This window comes from Hyaena hyaena, unplaced genomic scaffold, assembly GCF_003009895.1.
Source record: "Hyaena hyaena isolate Hyena2069 unplaced genomic scaffold, ASM300989v1 scaffold_724, whole genome shotgun sequence".
Classification (NCBI taxonomy): domain Eukaryota; kingdom Metazoa; phylum Chordata; class Mammalia; order Carnivora; family Hyaenidae; genus Hyaena; species Hyaena hyaena.
In genome coordinates, this window is record NW_024081354.1 from 414,600 (window position 1) to 434,074 (window position 19,475).

The 19,475-nt window shown below is 38.5% G+C and overlaps 1 protein-coding gene across 2 annotated transcripts in view; it reads right to left on the minus strand.

Annotated features, from left to right (window-relative positions):
• ORC2 (origin recognition complex subunit 2) overlaps window positions 1-13,276 on the minus strand; it is a 39,421-nt gene extending 26,145 nt beyond the window's left edge. Inside the window, exons 1-4 of one of the 2 annotated variants that reach the window (XM_039217821.1) lie at window positions 13,059-13,276; window positions 9,678-9,726; window positions 8,653-8,756; window positions 8,047-8,190 (exon numbers count right to left, since the gene is read on the minus strand). In XM_039217821.1, coding sequence (XP_039073752.1) covers window positions 8,047-8,190; window positions 8,653-8,746 — 238 coding nt within the window. In that variant the 5' untranslated portion in view covers window positions 8,747-8,756; window positions 9,678-9,726; window positions 13,059-13,276. Of the gene's footprint in view, window positions 1-8,046; window positions 8,191-8,652; window positions 8,757-9,677; window positions 9,727-12,859 lie in introns of both variants that reach the window. The other variant, XM_039217820.1, reaches the window with a different exon arrangement.
• Between the last annotated feature and the right edge of the window lie 6,199 nt (window positions 13,277-19,475).

Here is a 19,475-nt window from a genome sequence, read left to right on the forward strand (position 1 = left end):
CTAGTAGCCTACTCTCTGGCAGAATAATTCTCAAAGTGTGGTGGGGGCCTGAGGGCCAAAACTATTTCATAACAACACTAAGACATTATTCGGATTTTTCTCAATCAAGAGTACATCATAGGTATTCCAGAGACTACATGTGTGATGACAACAGCATCCTGTGCGTTATTGGAATGTGTGAAGCAGATATGAAAATTCAGTTGTCTCTTATTAAGCCAGACATTAAAGAGATTTGCAAAAATGTAAAACAATAACTTCTTCACTAATTTTTTTGGAAACAGTTGTTTCTCATAAATATATGTAATTCATGTTATATGTAATTCATGTTAACACGTAATGGATTTATTACTGTTCATGCAAAACAGTGCCAGACTGTTCCAAAGTTGATGTTCACTATCCTTACTGTTTAATAAAAGTCCTCACTGTCTATGCACTAATACTTAGCATTAGCTAAACTCCTTAACCTTTGCCAATCAAGTGGGTATAAAATGAATCATATGGGGACAGTTGTTTTAATTTCCCTTTCCCTAATCGCTAATGAAGTTTAACATCTTTTCGCATGTTTCTTATTTCTAAGGAGGAAATATTTTCTTTATCCTGTGACTTGTCTTTTCACTTCTTAAGGGTGTCATTTGATAAAGAGAACTACTGAATTTTTTTTCAAAAAGGCTTTATGTTCTAAAGCAGAAGGTACAAAGATCTCCTATATACCTCCTGTCCTCACAAATGCATGGCCTCCCCCACTATCAACATCCCACCCCACAGTGGTAGATTTGTTACAGTCATGAACCTACACTGACACCTCATTATCGCCTCACGTCCACAGCTTATATTAAGGTTCATTCTTGGTGTGGTATACTCTATAGGCTTTGATAAAAGCATGATGAAATGTATCTACCACTGTAGTATAATAAAGAAGTTTCAATGCCCTAAAAAAATCCTCTGCACTCTACCTATTCAGACCTCCCATCCTCGAACCATTGGCAAGCAGTGATCTCTTCAGTCACCATGGTTTTGCCTTTCCCAGAATGTCATACAGTTGGAATCATAGCTATTAGCCTTTTTCAGATTGGCTTCTTTAACTTAGTAATATGCATTTAAGGTTCCTCCACATCTTTTCATAACTTTTTTTTTAAGTGCTGAATAGTATTCCATTGTATGGACATATCAATTTATTCTTGGTTAACTTTTTGGTTTTCCAAGCCATGGCAATTATGAATAAAGCTTCTGTAAACATCTGTGTGCATGGGTGTGTGTGTGTGTGTGTGTGTGTGTGTGTGTGTGTGTGTGTGTGTGTGCGCGCGCGCGCGCATGCGCGCACACACGCATGGGTGTAGGTTTTCGAATGGATATAAGTTTTCAACTCGTATGAGTAAGTACAAAGAAGTATAATTGCTAGATCATATTCTAAGAATATATTTAGGTTGTAAGAAATTGCCAAACTGTCATTCAGAAAGCAGTACCATTTTGCATTCCCACCAGCAATAAATAAGAATTCCTCTTGCTTCACAGCTTTGCTAGCATTTGGTGCTGTCAGTGCTTTGCATTTTGGCCATTCTAATAAGTGGCATCTCACTGTTGTTTAAGTCTGCAATTTTTTAATAACATATAATGTTGAGCATTTTCACATGCTTCTCTGCCATCTGTGTATCTTCTTAGGGGAGATGTCCTGTCCCTCTACTCGTTTTTAAATCAGGCTATCTATCCATTTTCTCACTGTTGAGTTGTAAGAGCTCTTTGTGTATTTTGGGTAACATTTCTTCAACAGATGTCTTTTGCAAGTATTTTCTCCTAATCTGTGGTTCATCTTCTTGAGAAGTGCTGAATTTTAATAAGTTGAATCTGCCAATCTTTTCCATTGATTAAAAGAAATTATTCTATAATCAAGTCAAAACCATACTCTTATATTTTCTTGTAAAAGCATTTACAATTTGCTTTTCATACGTAAATCTTAAGGTAATTAACTCATTTATGATGGCAGGTAGAGATCCAATTTCTTTTCTTCATAAGGATACCCCATTGTCTCAACACTGTTTACTGACCAATTCATCCTTAGCTGAGTGATCTGCAATGCTGCCTCTCTCATATATCTAATTTTCACATACACTTAAGTCTGTTTACAGCAAACCTGTACTTATGTACCTGAAATGTCTGGCACACAGACAAAATATGAATTTATGGATACTAAGTAGTTTCTATGTAAACTAAATTAAATGCTTCAGAAATATTTGATTAAAGTTATTAATTAAAGCAATTAATTTCAAATTAGATATGGGTGAGAAACTATAAAAGATTTAGAAAAAATTTAAAAAATACAAAAGCACACTGCACTGAGACTGTATCAAAAGTGTCTTTAAATGTACAATCTAGTGGAGGGAAATGAAACCTGAAATCCCAAATGGTGCATTATGGATATGTTGTCTAAAAAAAATCCAACAACAAAATCAAAAGGTGACCGTGTTCTTCAATCAGCTGATCTATACCAAACTACTATTCAAAGAAAATACTCTGGGGGGGGTGTGGGGGTGTGTGGGGTGTGTGTGTGTGTGTGTGTGTGTGTATGCTTATATACAAAACAAAATGTTTAGGGTACAGTTTTTTTTTTTTTTTTTAGAGTCACTTTGTTTTTTGTTTTTTTTTTAATATTTTTATTTATCTCTAGGAGAGAGAGAGAGAGAGACAGCATGAGCAGCGAAGGGTCAGAGAGAGAGGGAATCACAGACTCTGAAACAGGCTCCAGGCTCTGAGCTGGCAGTCAGCACAGAGCCCAACGCAGGGCGCGAACCCACGAACCACGAGATCATGACCCAAGCGAAAGTCGGACGCTTAACTGACTAAGCCACCCAGGCGCCCCTAGGGTACAGCATTTTTATGATTTTCTGGTTCTGATATTTTGACTGACTAACAATAGTTCTAATCATACTGTCCAAGAAGGATTTTACTACATATAGAACTTTTTTTTAAAGGATACTCTTAATGTTCATTTATTTTTGAAAGAGAGAGTGAGAGCTTGAGTGGGGGAGGTGCAGAAAGAGGGACAGAAGATCTGAAGTGGGCTTTGCGCTGACAACAGCGAGCCTGATGCGGGGCTCAAATCCACAAACCATGAGATAGTGACCTGAGCTAAAGTTGGACACTCAACTGACTGAACCACACAGGTCTTCTACATATAAAACTTTTTAATAAATTTTTAATTGCTCAAAATGCACAAAACCCAAAAAACTATGAATATACAAACCACGGAAGCAATTAAAGTGGGTAATAAGTGTAACAAAAATGTTTAATGCTCATGAGGGATCCTAATACTAGTTGATACAATTCTTATAGAAAGCAATTTGGCAATAAGTATAATGTTCATACATTTTCATCAGTAATTCTACTTCTAGGACTCTCTTATGAAGAAATAAGAGATCTAAACAACAAAGATTTATGTCCCAACGGTCTAATAGAGGCCAAGTATGTTATTTATAAATCAAAATGCAGCGTTAGTTTTGTAATATACCATTTCATACCCATTAGGACAGCTATTAAAAAAGAGAAACAGGGGTGCCTAGGTGGCTTAGTCGGTTGTGTCCAACTTCAGCTCAGGTCTTGCAGTTTGTGGGTTTGAGCCCCACACTGGGCTCTGTGCTGACAGCTCAGAGCCTGGAGCCTGCTTCAGATTCTGTGTCTTCCACTCTAGGGAGATTTCCCCTCCCCTGCTCATGCTCTGTCTCTTTCTCTCAAAAATAAATAAACATTAAAAAAAATTTTTTAAGAAAAACAAGTGTTGGTATGCATACAGAGAAACTGGAACACTTGTGTACTGTTGATAGAAAAGTAAATTGATATAGCTGCTGTGGAAAATAGTATGGAGATTCTTCAAAAAATTAAAAATAGAATTACCATATGATCCAGCAATTCCACTTCTGGGAATATATCCAAAAGAATTCAAATTAGGGCCTCAAAAAGATATTTGTATACCCATGTTCACAGCAGCATTATTCACAGTAGCCAAAAGGTCGAAGCCACCCAATTTATAAATGGATAAACAAAATGTGGTATATGCATACAATGCAATATTATTCACCCTCAAAAAGGATGGAAATTCTGACACATGCTACAACATGGATGAACCTTGAGAACATTATGCTAAGTGAAATAAGCCAGTTATACACACAAAAATATTATATGATTCCACTTACATGAGGTACCAAGAGGAGTCAAATTCATAGAAAGTAGAAAGGTGGCTGTCAGGGGCTGTAAGGAGAAGGGACTGGGGAGTTGTTTAACGGGTAGAATTTCAGTTTTGTAAAATGAGAAGAGTTCTGGATATTGACTGCAAAACACTGTGAATGTACTTAATACTGACCTATACACGAAGACCATAAATTTTATATTACATATATTTTACCACAATTTTAATTTTTTCCTCAGTTTTTAAAAAGAGGTTTTCCACAATTAAAAACCTGACATAATCCTTAAGTTAAAAAGTAGTACTGTAGGGGCGCCTGGGTGGCTTAGTCAGTTAAGCGTCCGACTTTCGCTTAGGTCATGATCTCGCGGTTCGTGGGTTCTAGCCCCGCGTCGGGTTCTGTGCTGACTGCCAGCTCAGAGCCTGGAGCCTATTTCAGAGTCTGTGTCTCCCTCTCTCTCTGACCCTCCCCTGCTCACGCTGTCTCTCTCTCTCCTAGAAATAAATAAAAATATTAAAAAAAAAAAAAAAAGAAGTACTGTAAATAAGGCTTAAATTAAATACCCTATGAGTGGCCCACATATTTGTCCAAGAATTTTCTATTAGCCAACTTATAAAGAATCAATTATAGAGTTACACTGTTCCTAAGACTAAAAACCAAACCAACTGTTCAAGAGAAGCACCAATAAGACAAATTGCTCTTGAGGACATCTATCTAATTGCTTTGGAAGATCTTTGGGAAAAATCTTCTATTTAAGGCTGAGATCACCTAGCACCTCTATGCAATGACTGTTCTCCAGACCAGATGGAATTAACAGACTATGAGAATGATGCCAAGTATGTCAAGATGTATGCTTTTTATAAGAAGCAGCTTACACTTTGATAGTAAGTAAAGGAATTAATAAAATATTTAGAGGTCATTGCTGAAAGGTTGTTTTTTAACTATTCCTAAGCATTCTTTCTTTCCCAAATGTCCTTCTGTGTTGTAAAAATAATGCATATTGGGGCACCTAGGTGGCACAGTCAGTTAAGCATTCGACTTAAAAAAAATTTTTTTTTAATCTTTATTTATTTTTGAGAGAAAGAAAGAGACACACACACAGAATCTGAAGCAGGCTCTAGGCTCTGAGCTGTCAGCACAGAGCCTGATGTGGGGCTGGATCTCATGAACCGTGAGATCATGATCTGAGCTGAAGTTGGATGCTTAACTGACTGAGCCAGCCACAAGCATTCGACTCTTGATCTAGGCTCAGATCATGATCTCATGGTTTGTGGGTATGAGCCCCACATCAGGCTCTGCACTGATGGTGTGGAGGCTGCCTGGGATTCTGTCTCTCCTCCTCTCTACCCCTCCACTGCTTGTGCTCTCTCTCTCTCTCTCTCTCAAAATAAAAAAATAAACTTTAAAAAACGCATTTGTTTTCTATTATATCAAAAGAGTAGGCAGAAGCTTATTGTTCATTATCTCAAATAAGGCTAAAAAAGACTGTAATAGATATTGTCATTTCCAGTCTGCAGAAAACATTAAAAAAAGAGTCTCCTTCCTATACCATAATTGAAACACCATTCTCCCCTATACACATTTTGGCAAACAAGTAAAAACAAATCAAAACAGAAAGAGTCATGCCTGTGAGACTTAACTATAATTTATGGGTTTGTCTATTGTACATGCCCATGGCCTAATGAAAAGCTCCATTTCCTGGACTCAATGTCAGTCAACACAAGCTTATGTGTGTGCATGTACTTACAGACAGAAAATACACAGCCAACTGTTAATAGTTCCAGGTTCTCTAAAGCATGCATTCTCAACAGGAATACATTGCTCTAGATGGATTAAAAATTGGCTCTTGGTGGGAGGAAGGAGAATGTGAAAAACATCTTAGATATTACAATGATCTGTGGTCCTCCAAAGAGCCACACATACGTAAAGAGATATATAAACAGATATATATATATATATATATATATATATATATATATATATATATACCATATATGTAGTACTAAACTTCAAGGGTGGGGGCAATTAGGAGAAAATGTCTAAAGGTGGCTCTTTAGGGGATTATAGTAAAAAATAGGTTGAGAAACACTGCTCTAAAAACAAAGATTCCCTATAAGTGTGCAAAATAAAAGGCATAGGTTATGGGTAGGCTGAGTAATGATCTTCTCAGGTCTTTGTGGATGCCAGTCAGGGCCTGCAGAAGAGGCAGAAATAAGGGTCAGAAGCCTGAGGGCCTTTGTCCTGGTCTGGAGCATTCTCCATTTACTCCAGTATGCTTCCAAATATCATATGTGGTGAGTGCTATTATGTGAAAAAGTCTGGAAGCACCGAGTTTCTACTACATATATGTATCTTTTTTTAAGATTTTATTTATTTTTTTTAATGTAATCTCTACACTCAATGTAGGGCTCAAATTTATAACCCCAAGATCAAGAGTCACCACCAGGTGCCCCACAGATATGTACTACTTTTACAACAGAAACAATTAAAAAAACACTTTAAAAATATATATATATATTGTTTCCAATATCATCTTAGGTCTAGCATAATAGGAGTCAAGAATTCAAAGTTCTATTTAGAACATGCCCTAAAAATGTTGACTGTCCCACTGGGGAAACTTTTAAAAGAATCCACTCTGTCTACTTAGTCAGTTGAGGAACAATGGTCATTTTTTGTATCATGCCATTTAACAGTAGCAACTAAACCAGAGGTGTCATTACTCAAGAAGTGACAAAAATCAGGAGTAGCGATGATGGCCACTTATAAGCCAAGAATGAGAGAGTAAAAAACACGTACAAGAGAGAGACGGGTGGCACAGAAAGGAGAGAACAGATGTACAGAGATGACATGAGGGAGACTGAGAGATCCATGAAAGCAAAATCCCTAGGTTTTTAATGTCTCACTTCTAATGCCTGTAGTGCTCAACAATACTGATTTTATTTACTAAGCCAACTTAAGTAGATCTGTGTTTCTTGAGCCCTAACTAAAAGATAGTAAGCCCCAACATTTTTAAATATAATCTGGCAGGAATCTGGCTTAGGTGTAAAAAAATAAAAACCAAAAAAAACAAAAAAACTACAACACCAGCATGCCTATATTGAAACATTTCTTCTTGGAATGTTCCTTCTGTTTCTGTAAAGAAGACCAAAGCAGGGCAGCTGGGTGGCTCAGTCAGTTAAGCGTCCAACTTCCACTTAGGGCATGATCTCACAGTCCATGAGTTCGAGCCCCATGTCAGACTCTGTGCTGACAGGTTGGAGCCTGGAGCCTGTTTGGGATTCTCTGTCTCCCTCTCTCTCTCTGCCCTCCCCGACTCATGCTCTGTCTCTCACTATCTCTAAAAAAAAAATAAACATTAAAAAAAAAAAAAAAAGAAGACCAAAGTAATAATGAAATGACTTGCTTTATGAAATTATCTCAAATTAATTAAAAATATAAATATCTTAAAAAATAACTTTAGATTGTTCTGTAGAATTTTTCTAAAAATAATTAGGTGCAGGACTGCTTGCTTACGGGGGGAAAAAGCTTAAGAAAAAACTATAATGGTAACTCAGTACTTCCAACTTTTCCAATTGTACACAAAACACTGAAGCAAGCGCTTTTCTGATGAGACATAAAATAGCATGCCTGATGAAAAGAGTTCTGGAGATGGATGGTGGTAATAGTAATACAACATTATGAATACGTTTAATACAACTGAAAATGTTACAGAATAGGTAAAGTTTGTATTACATGTAGTTTATAATAAAAATACAATAATATGGCACACCACTGCCTAACCTACCAGACTACTTTTATGTATCCTGCAAAACAATTTCAGCTACTCGGAGAAATTTGAGTGTCCATTCCCTTTCTCCAATCCCCAAAATACCTTGAATATCTTGTCCTAAAACTTCCACATAGTTCTGATCTTTTAAGACTTCCTGGTCATCTTCTTCCAAATCATATTCTGGCTTCTTTATTATCTTTTTTGTGTTGACCAAAAGCTGAGCTCGCTCCTTTTTTAATTTAGCTCCTATAAAGAACATCCAAAGAATTAGTACATGACAGGTATAAATTCTTTCTAAACATTACATTTAAATAAGTAAACTGTATTACTTATATTGTCATTATTTAAAATCTGGAAGAAAATTTAGTGTTTTCTCTTTGATGAAAGTATATACCACTCTTCACTACAGTTTATATAATTAAAAAAAAAACCCTGAAAGTGTATTATTTTGGGGGGTCAAAATAACTACACATTTTAATTACAATGGGTAGTTATCATTTACCCCATCATTAAGCATTTCATATCAGATAAAGCTTTACTATTTTTAATTTTCAAAAGTTTGGAGTAAACTAAAAAGTAGTTTTTATTTAGTCTTACTAGATCAATTACTTTGTGCTGCATATTCAAAATAGGTTAAAATATTTAAAAAAGTGAAATAACCCATAACCATCATATAAGCATCTCTTCAATTGTATAATCACTCAGTACCTCCTTCTCTATCAAGAATGTGATTAAGAACATCATCATCTCCCACAAACTGAACCTCCAGCATCTTGTCTTCCTTTAATTCCACTTTACTCATCACTGCCAACCTAAACAAAAGCAATAAAGCATTCAAAAGTGATGAAAAATTTATATCAACAGCCAAATAAATTAAACATTCACATAATAAATACCTGTACTTGTATAAAACATTTAAAGAAATATTAAGTATGAAAATATACTATGAATTATTGTATCAATATTGGTTTTTTGATAATAGGTAACTCAGTTCTTTATCTGAAAAATGGAAAAGACAGAAAGAGGGAGGCATCTGAGCATTGGAAAAAAACAAATTCAATTCAACTAAAGTATAATAATAGGGAAACAATTCTTCCTGTAAAGATAGCTCTAAAGAATGATAACATTACCAGAAAGGAGGTGGTTAACACGTGATAGTTTAGAACAGGGACAGCCAGGCAAAGAATAATGGTCTGGTAGATTTTAGTATCTGTTCATTGGAAATAGTCCATTAGTGAAAGTCTACGTACTTCACTGGTATTCCAAACCTGGATCAAATAATCCTCAAGCACCTCCCTTTACTATTGTTGCATGCTTACCAAACAACTTTACAATTATGAATATGGCTTTCTGGGTATCCTGGCAACTAAACAATAAACATGCATCTTTCTAATACTTTATATTCAGTTCTTCACTGAAAAAACTTCAGAGTCTGGCAAGCAAAACCTTGATCAACTCTGCCTACTCTGAAAAAATTTAGTTTCAGAATTTATAATACTAATGGCCTGAAACTAATTGTGATTTTAATGAGCTACTAGTTAACTGGTTTACCCCCCAAAACAAGTGAGTTTTTCTTCTCTCCTCCCTGTCCTCTAAATCCTATTTTTGTCTTTTCTCCTAATTAGAAGAGAACCATGTCACTCATGAGTCAGTTATTTGCATGCAGATAACTTACTAAATGTTGCCGAGTATTCTTTTGCAAACCTAAATGATTTGTCTCTATTTTCATTTACCTTTAAAGGTATTACACATTCTGCAGCTGGAAAATTCAGGTAGAGTCCCCTGCAGTTGGAAAAAAAAGAACTTGGTTAAGGTCAGCTAATAGGAAATAAAAGCAACAAACAAGTTCATGAGTTTTGGCAAACAAGATGAATAGATAAATGTGGTTCTTACAAAGTCAAAAGTTATTATGAAGGCATAGTAAAGGGCAAAATGGCCATCAGGATTTTGGCCAGGAAGTACTAGACAAGAAGATCTGGACCGTGGGGGCAGGTAACTGGAGAGGCCAAAATTTGAGCAATTACTATATGCTGGACACAGTTTTGAATATTCTATACATATTCTCATTTACCCTCACTAACTCCATTAGGTTTCTGTTTTGTGTATAAAGATAACACTTCATCCATAATTTATATGATCATTGCCAGCAAATCATATCCTTTTGGCCATTTTTCTAGTCATGATACTGCTTTCTATTATGGGGAATTTAGATGTATTAGAGAAGAAGTTAAATGCATCTACATGACATTTTAAAAATTTTTTTAAGGTTTATTCTTTTTCAGAGACAGAGAGAGACAAAGCATGAGTGGGGGAGGGGCAGAAAGAAGAGAGAGAATCTGAAGCTGACTCCAGGCTCTGAGCTGTCAGCAGAGAGCCCAACGCAAGGCTCAAACTCACAGACCACAAGATCACGACCTGAGACAAATTTGGATACTTAACTGACTGAGCCACCCCCATCTACATGACATTTGTATATAATAAAGAAACTTATAATTTCTTTATAGCTATATAAAATAAAGTGTTTCTGAAGGGCTGTTTGTCAGGCACTCTATTAGGTACTTTCATGTATAGTAGACCATTAAACTCTCAGATTCTTTGAGGTAGTTAATAAATATATAATTTCTTTAATTACAGATGAGTAAACTAAGGTTAACTATTAAATTACTCATTCAAATTCATGCAGTTAGAAAGTGTGTTAGGGCTAAACCCCAAATTTGACTGATTCCAAAGTCCCTGATCATTCTACTACACATTTTTCCTGCCATTAGATACAAATATGTTATCCTAAATGCTTGTTCTGACCTCTGGAAACTATTCATTGTGTATCTAATTATTTTCCCATCTGGCAGTTCAAACATCCAAAGATTTCTACAGTTCCTCCAGGTTTCCAGTTCATTAAGTTAAACATCCCTAGTTCTATCAAGCATACATTTAAAAAAAATATCTTTTTTAATGTTTGTTTATTTTTGAGAGAGAGAGAGAGAAAGTACAAATCGGGGAGGGGCAGAGAGAGAGGGAGACAGAACCTGAAGAAGGCTCCAGGTTCTGAACTATCAGCAAAGAGCCCGATGTGGGGCTTGAATTCACGACCTGCAAGATCATGACTGGAGCCAAAGTCGGACATTTAACCGACTGAGCCATCCAGGTGCCCCAAGCATACATTTTCTTAGTCTCTTTCATGTTTATTTATTTTTGAGAGAGAGTGAGGATGTACCCATAAGCTGGGAGAGGGGCAGAGAGACAGAGGATCCCTAGCAGGTTCTGATCTGTCAGTGCAGAACTTGACACAGAGCTTGAACTCATGAACCACGAGAACCATGAGACCATGACCTGACATGAAGTCAGACGCTTAACCGACTGAGCCACCCAGATGCCCCTCTCAAGCATACTTGTACAAGCATTGCCAGATTCAGTCTAATGTATATTGTTTTAAAATATAAATGGCTATGTTCTACAAAGGATTTGAAGTATTGACAATAAACAAATGCAATAAAACGACAAACTGTAATAGTAATAGAAGTCTGGACCCAGGAAAATATAAAGAAAGCAGAAAATACATCATACAAAGAATTGTGGCTCTGAGCTAACTGGCAACCAAAGTGAAAAAGGAATTAGCTACATAATTCTCATTCACAGAAGTTTAGTGGTTCCTTCGGGGAAAGATTTTTAAGGAAAATTTAAAAACAAAAACTTTAGACAACTGAATATTGTCCTTTACGTAAGAATTGCCTGGTTAGAGGCATCCTAATTAATCGTGTTTGTGGCTGAAACCATTTATATGTAATTTCCTTTCCTATATTTTAAGCCATCTTATTACACAGTATAGAACCACCAAACTGAAGAAACTTCTATAAAGACTTTGAAAGAAATCTTTCCTTCCTTCTCCAACAATTTTCTGAAAACAACAAACAAAAAAACCCCACTACTTAACAACCACACAATAAAATGCAAAATTTTTAGTGACCATTTACTCTTCAAGGCACTGTCTTTGGGTGCTGAATTTTAAATGGGCTCCTTTCAAGGAGTTAACCAGGCAGGTAATACAGCAGCACCAAGAGTATTAATAGCAACACACTCCCTTTGAGAGCAAATAAGGGATTTTCTACAATTTTTTAAAACATAATCCTTAAGAAAAAAAAAAGGTGGTATAGATTAGCATCAATTTTAATATCATAGAAGCCTAAAATCTGATCTTAACTCCACACTCATAACTGATCAAAACTGTGACTAAATGACCTCATGTGCTTGGCATATGAAAATACTAATTAAAGGTTCCTTATCACTGTTTTCTTTAAACTTCAACTTAACCATGTCGATCTCTTGCACCTCTCTACATCTCTAATGGAAAAGGTGCTCAGTAAATGAGGAATGAGTATTTACTGAACGTGCAGTGCCAACGAAACAAGGTGTAGTAGAGCCATGCTATTTTCTTCAGATTGCAATTTAACTAGGGTAGGCATGATGGTTTTGTTGGGATTTCAGTTATAAGACGAAAACTAATGCATCAATATCCTTTTAATGTAAAAAGCTCTACCAGAAGAGCCTGGTTCACCTACATTTTTACAACCAAGCACGGTCCCGGCGTGACTGACCAGTTAGCAGGATTCATTTGGGGCATCCAGGCTGGGATGCTCTCAAAGGTTCTCACTCCTGTGGTAGTTCTGGGACGAAACCTCTTCGTCCTCAGCCCTCCTGGTGCCTGCTCCTCTCTGGTCACTTTACACTTTGGTTACAGATTTTCACAGTTCTCTCTTCACGAGCACAAGGCTCTTTAAGCCGAGAAACAGATACGTTGGTACTGCGCCTCTTGCACAGGAGGCCTATCACTGCTGGAGACACCGATCAACGGTACTTCCAGAAAGAACCTGTGACCCCAAGTATTTATGGACTTTGCCCCGGGCCTCGAGCCACTTACCAGTTGGCCGCGCCGGGGGTTCTCGGGGACTTCGGGCTGCGTGAAGGGGGCAACGACGCAGCCCGGAGCTTCAAGGGGGAACCCTCTTCGAGACGAGCACCCCAGCTCGGCCGCGGAGCTGGGCGCCACCGGACTCACCTCACAAACCCCGAGGTAAGCGGGAGAGGGAAGCGGGCTGCCCCGTGGTCCCACCACGCACCGTTAGGTCTCCGCCAGGCGCCGCTCGGGCCGCCCAGCGCCTGCCGGACGGTACCCCGCTGACCGGGCGCTCCAGGGGAGCTGACTTCCGCCCCAGCACGAAAAGGCCAGATTCCTGTTAAGTACTGGCGCAGCAGGGTCGCAGGGTCGCAGGGTCGCAGGGCCGCAGGGTCGCAGAGACGAGTAGGGAAGCCGGGAGGCCGGCTGGGGGCTGAGGGTCCTGCCTGGGCACACCGAATCTCCCGCCCTGCGCAGGGGGCGGAGTCCAGGAAGGCCAACAGAAAGCGAATTCAGCCGAGAGCGACGTCCCAGCCTGCCAGTCGGTTTCGGCCTGCCGGCCCCGCCTATCAAGAAACCTGAGGAAAACGAATCCCTAAACTCCGGATTCTGGGCCTTTCCTATTCTCTTTCCGTTTCCGGGGAAAGGAGAAGGAAGTGTTGCTTACACCTGGGGAAATTTGTAGAGGTGTAGCAGATGGAGCTTTCTTTCTCGAGGCAATTTTAAAAGTCTTAATTGGTTTCTCTAGACACCTAAGCAAAAAGATAATGGGAATGAGGTTACGTTTTTGTTGTTTTTAAACATTTTTTTTCTTTCGGCGATGAAAAGAAGAATTCCGTATATTTTAAGGTTTTGGGGTAGGGAAGAAGGGACACAGCATTCTCTGTAAACAAGAGAACTAGGGTCCAGGCACTGAATATGGAGATGATCCGGATCAGATTGCTAACGGGATGGAGAGAATGGGAAAGTGAAACGAGTACAGGGGCGCCTGGGTGGCTCAGTCGGTTAAATGTTCGACTTTGGCTCAGGTCATGATCTACAGTTCCTGGGTTCGAGCCCCGCGTCAGGCTCTGTGCTGACGGCTAGCTTAGAGCCTGGAGCCTGTCTTCAGATTCTGTGTCTCCCTCTCTCTCTGACCCTCCTCTGCTCTGGCTGTCTCTCTCACTCTCTCAAAAATAAATAAAACATTTTAAAAAATGAAACGAGTATATACAAAGATAAGTGAAGAAAAGGATTGGACCTACTAGGTAACAGAATACTGTTTCATTTAGATGCATTTATTCAAAACAAAAACACTACAGAATACCCTGCATGCCAGACAACGATACACTATGGAGACAAACATGATCTCTGCTGTCGCAGTAAATACTATAGGAGAAGATAATGAAGGAACAATAATGAGAAAAATGCTACCATATGAGAAGTTAAATGTTTATTGGATCACGTGGCAGAAATACCTAAAGGACAGAAGTCAGGAACAATTTCCTTGGAGGAAGAGATGTTTAAACTGAGTAGTTTTAGGCCAAAGAGGAGGGGTAAAGTTTTCCAGCTAGAAAGCTCAAGTCAGTATAGCTGGTGTGTAAAGAGCCAAGAGGCAAACACCAAAGTCGGGTCTGTTGTTTTGAGAGCTAGTTTGGGTCTTGGTACACTAGTCAGAGTTGTACTGAAAGATCACTCTAGATAAGGAGTAAGAGTGGAAGCAGAAGGAAGGGATGGAATCCCACCTTTTGGAAGCTGTTTAGGAAATCCATTTGAGAAAGAGAAATGATGGTAGCCTGGATACTTCAATATTCCATTTTGGTTGGTAAAATTTAAGAAAATAAAGGATAAAGGTAATTTTCTCTGCACTGGAAATAAAGATGGAGCCTGGGGAAGGGTGAGTAGAGAGAAGAGTAAGGAGAACACAGCAGTTAACAATTAAGTGCTTGAAAAATTCCTAAAAATGTGATGATGTAGGAATATTAGATATTCAACTAATAATGTTCTTTTTGTTTCTATGATGTAAACTGTCTTCCATATCCTCTTCAAATCTACACTAAAGTCTATAGACTCAGAGGCCTTGGTTTGAGTGGTGGGTTTTGATTATGGTTTTTAGCATATATTTGTGGAAAAGAGGGAAGGAGCTGAGTGACCTTCATTTCTCAGTCTTTTTTATCTGGATAGTTTTTTTTTTTTGATAGTTCAGTTTATTCAGTTAACTTTGAGCACCTACCTATGCCAGGGACATAGTGCCCAGGTGTGTCCCTTACCATTAAGGAACTTAGATTCTTGTTGGGTAGAAAGAATCAGGTAATTTTAATGCAATAAGGTGTAAGTACAAGCATAGAATTTGCTGAGAACTACCAGGACAATGACCAGTTAGCTTAGCTTAGGTAAACAGAAGAAAGGCAGCAGAGGAAAGGCCTATCCAACTACAGATGATAGAGAATTGGGGTGGAAAAGGGATTTCAGGAAGAGTATGTAACTTAAATATGAGTGTGATAGGGGCGTCTGGGTAGTGCAGTTGGTTAAGTGTCCAACTCTTGGTTTCAGCTCAGGCCATGATCTCACAGTTTATGAGTTCGAGCCCCACATGGGGTCTGCGCTGACAGTGCAAGGGCTGCTTCGGATTCTCTCTCCCTCTCTCTCTGTTCTTCCCCCACTCACATTGTCTCTCTCTCAAAAAAATAAATAAAATTTTTAAAATGGCTGTGTGGTAGTACAAAGCAGTTTGATGTCAAACCTTAAGTAAAAGTATGAATGATAGGAGATGGAGTGGGAGAAGTCTCAGGCTAAAGAACAGAATTTATCTTCTATGATGGAACCACTGAATAACCGTAACCAGGGGACTGACAGGTGTTTTACATCAATCACTAATGAAGGTAAATTTGAGAGGGACAGGGATCTGGTTAGAAGGCTATAAAAGCAGTCTAGATATGAAGATGAAGACAGGAGTTTGAGCTGTAGAATACTGGAAAGGAAAGGATGAATTTGAAAAAAAAAAAAAAAGCAGGCAAAGCCAGGAGAATTCGGAAACTGGATATAGAGGTGAGGGAGTTTCCAGTATAGAGGTGGGTCCCAGTGTGCTGTGAAAGATTATGGGTAAGAGGGAAAGAGTTTAGCTTGAGGCATCTTGACTGTGAAACCCCTTTGAAAGACAGATATCCAATTATCCTGCAAACAGTGGAAATAAGACTTTGAAATTCATTCAAGAGATCTAGGGGTCATCAGTGTATAAATTAGAGCCAAAGGGAGAAAACGAATTGCCTTAGGATGCTGAGTAAAACAAGAAATGAAGTGAGATACGTCATCTTTGGAAATAGGCAGCATGGAGATGAGAATAGTTGTAGATATATTTGTTCTTTGAAGTGGTGGGAAAGAATAGGAAATTAACTTAGCATTATAGCCTCCATTTGAAGAAGACTTAAGGCTCCTGAGAAAGTGGTACTTAAAGTGATGAAGCTTTGGAACATAAACTGAAGGGAATGAGAAAACGGGCAGGCCCAAGAAGTACAAGGACCTCAAAGTGTCAGGGGCTTAAGGCTGGGGCCAATGAAGTTGTATCAATACCTCGCATTCAATGGCCTGAGTAAGAGAATAGAAAAGGCAGAGTATAGCATTGATACGGATGAGTCTACACACAAACACACACAGTGGATTAATCTCTTAAATTGGCATTTACTGTTTTATATATTTCTCTAGGGGAAAAATCCCAAGTCAGAGGTTCTGGGTCAAAGAAGGAAAGCTTAGCTATGAATGCCAAAGATTGTTACAGGATTAAAGACAGCTTTCAATGTTGATTGCACATGAGAATTACCTGGGAAGCTGTAAAAATTACTAATGCTAGATCCCAATCCCAGAGTCTGAGTCTGGCCTGGTAATCAAAATTTAAGAAAAAATTTCCTAGATGATTTTAATGTGCAGCTGGGGTTGAGAGCCATTGAGCTAGGGAGCATGAAAATTTTTGTCCTATGTAAAGTGACATAGATGCTATGCATTAAACACATACTTGCTAAGGGATAATGGGTCTAGAATGTCAGTGGTATGCCTCAGCACATAATTTCTACCCCATTTTTAAAATTTTTTAACGTTTATTTTTGAGAGAGAGACATAGAGCATAAACGGGGTGGGGCAAAGAGAGAGGGAAACACAGAATCCAAAGTAGGATCCAGGCTCTGAAGTGTCAGTACAAAGCCTGATGCAGGGCTCAAACCCACAAACCATGAGATCATGACCTCAGCCAAAGTTGGACGCTTAACCAACTGAGCCACTTATTCAGGTTTTTTTTAAATTTTTGTTTTGTTTTGTTTTATTTATTTCTAGGAGAGAGAAACAGCGTGAGCAGGGGAGGGTCAGAGAGAGAGGGAGGCACAGAATCTGAAACAGGCTCCAGGCTCTGAGCTGGCAGTCAGCACAGAGCCCGACGCGGGGCTCAAACCCACGGACCGCAAGATCATGACCTAAGCGAAAGTCGGACACTTAACCGACTAAGCCACCCAGGCGCCCCAGGTTTTTTGTTTTTTTGTTTTTTTGTTTTTTAAGATATCAGTTTGATTTCAGTCCTCAGGAGAAAGTCATTACTTCTTTTTTTTAAAATGTTTTTTTAAATTTATTTTTTAGACAGAGAGACAGAGTATGAGTGAGGGAGGGGCAGAGAAAGATGGAGACACAGAATCTGAAGTAGGCTCCAGGCTCTCTGGTATCAGCAGAGCCCAATGTGGGGCTCAAACCCACTAACTGTGAGATCATGACCTGAGCCGAAGTCAAGTGCTTAACTTACTGAGCCACCCAGGTGCCCCAAAAGTCATTACTTCTATCTCAACATCTAGGAATAAAAGAGAATACAGTAGTGAGATCCTAGTTTATCTCCAAGATTTCCTTTTTTTTTAATTAAAAAAATTTTTAAATGTTGGGTATTTAAAAATTTTTTTTAATATTTTATTTATTTCTGAGAGAGATATATATAGAGAGAGACAGTGTGAGCAGGGGAGAGTCAGAGAGAGAGGGAGACACATAATGTGAAACAGGTGCCAGGCTGAGCTAGCTGTCAGCACAGAGCCTGATGCGGGGCTCGAATCCATGAACTGCGAGATCATGACCTGAGCCGAAGTCAGACACTTAGCCAACTGAGCTACCCAGGTGCCCCAAATGTTTGTTTAGTTTTGAGAGAGAGAGAGAGAGATTGAGAACGAGGAGGGAAGGGGCAGAGAGAGAGGGAGACACAGAATCCAAAGCAGGCTCCAGGCTCTGGGCTGGCAGCACAGAGCCTGATGTGGGGCTTGAACCCACAAACCATGAGATCGTGACCTGGGTCGAAGTTGAACACTCAACTGACTGGGCCACCCAGGCGCCCCTATCTTCAGGATATTCTTACACCAGGGATGATAAAGCCCTCATAAAGCACAAATTAGTAATGAAAGATTTGGCAGATCAATCTTTAAAAAATTATATACATAGTAATTCAGACTCTGGGAAAGGAGTTTTAGAATATAGAGTTTTATAGTGTACATAAAGCCATTATTTATAACAGTTGTTTATAAGTATCTATAGAATTTCTTATAACTTTGATTCTTTTCTTTGAGAAAATGAGGATATTTCCTGCTGAATATTGATTGGAGAGAATAAAAATATTTTTGAATTGTTTTCAAATTATACAATGATTCAGAACTTAAGTTCGTATTGGTCAGCATAACCTGGCCAGAAAAAATGTTTCATTCCTAATGTGTATTAAACATTGTTCCCTAAGTGCCAAAAGTGATTGGTCATTCAAGTGAATTTTAGGAGCAGTCTCACCCCTTTCTGATATAACATCTTGAGGAAAACCAGAGTTGTTATTATGGATTATATCGATCCTATTTGCATGAGGACCCAGGGGCCAGATTTAGACCTTTAGAAATTCTAAACACAAAAATTTATTTGTACCCTCTCTCATAGTGTTTAAAACATTAAATCATAAAATAATTGTAAGTCAGTCCAAAAAAGTTTTAATTTCCTCCCAAGCTACCTGGCACTTTTTTTTTTTTGCAGGGGAGGGATGAGGGTAAGAACTGATAAAATATTTTTAAGTTTTTTGAGAGCTTCCTCTGCTTCATTATACTCTAAATCAGCTTTCCTCAACTCAGGTTCCTCATACAAACCACAGAAAGACTATTTTCTCCTCTCTAGAATGGAACATAATTATGGATAGTACATAATTGGAACCATACATAGGAGGGAATTTATAACTATGTATGCCTAGGGTATTAGGGCTTGATTCTTTCCTGGATTTAGTCTATTAGTAATCTAGCTCTACTGAGATCCAATCTCCCCTTCCCCTGTAGGGGCCTCGACTTTGTGGGGATAGGACAAGTATACCAATAGTTAAGAATAATCAATACTATATGAAGCAGCATCTTATGTTAAGTGCATAAGACCATGAGCCTGAGTGTCTAGTTCAATTCTGGCTATACCACTTACTAGCTCTGTGACCTTAGATAGATGAACCTTCCTTTTCTTATAAAAGGAGAATCATAGTACTTAGCAGACACTATTGAATTACTGCATTTTCTTTAACGTCATTAGAATGGTGCCTGGGATGTCCTAGAGCCCAATGAATGTTGTTATTGTTTAATTCACGTGGGAAGAACCTCTGGAATGTTAAGTTACTGTGATGTGGACCACA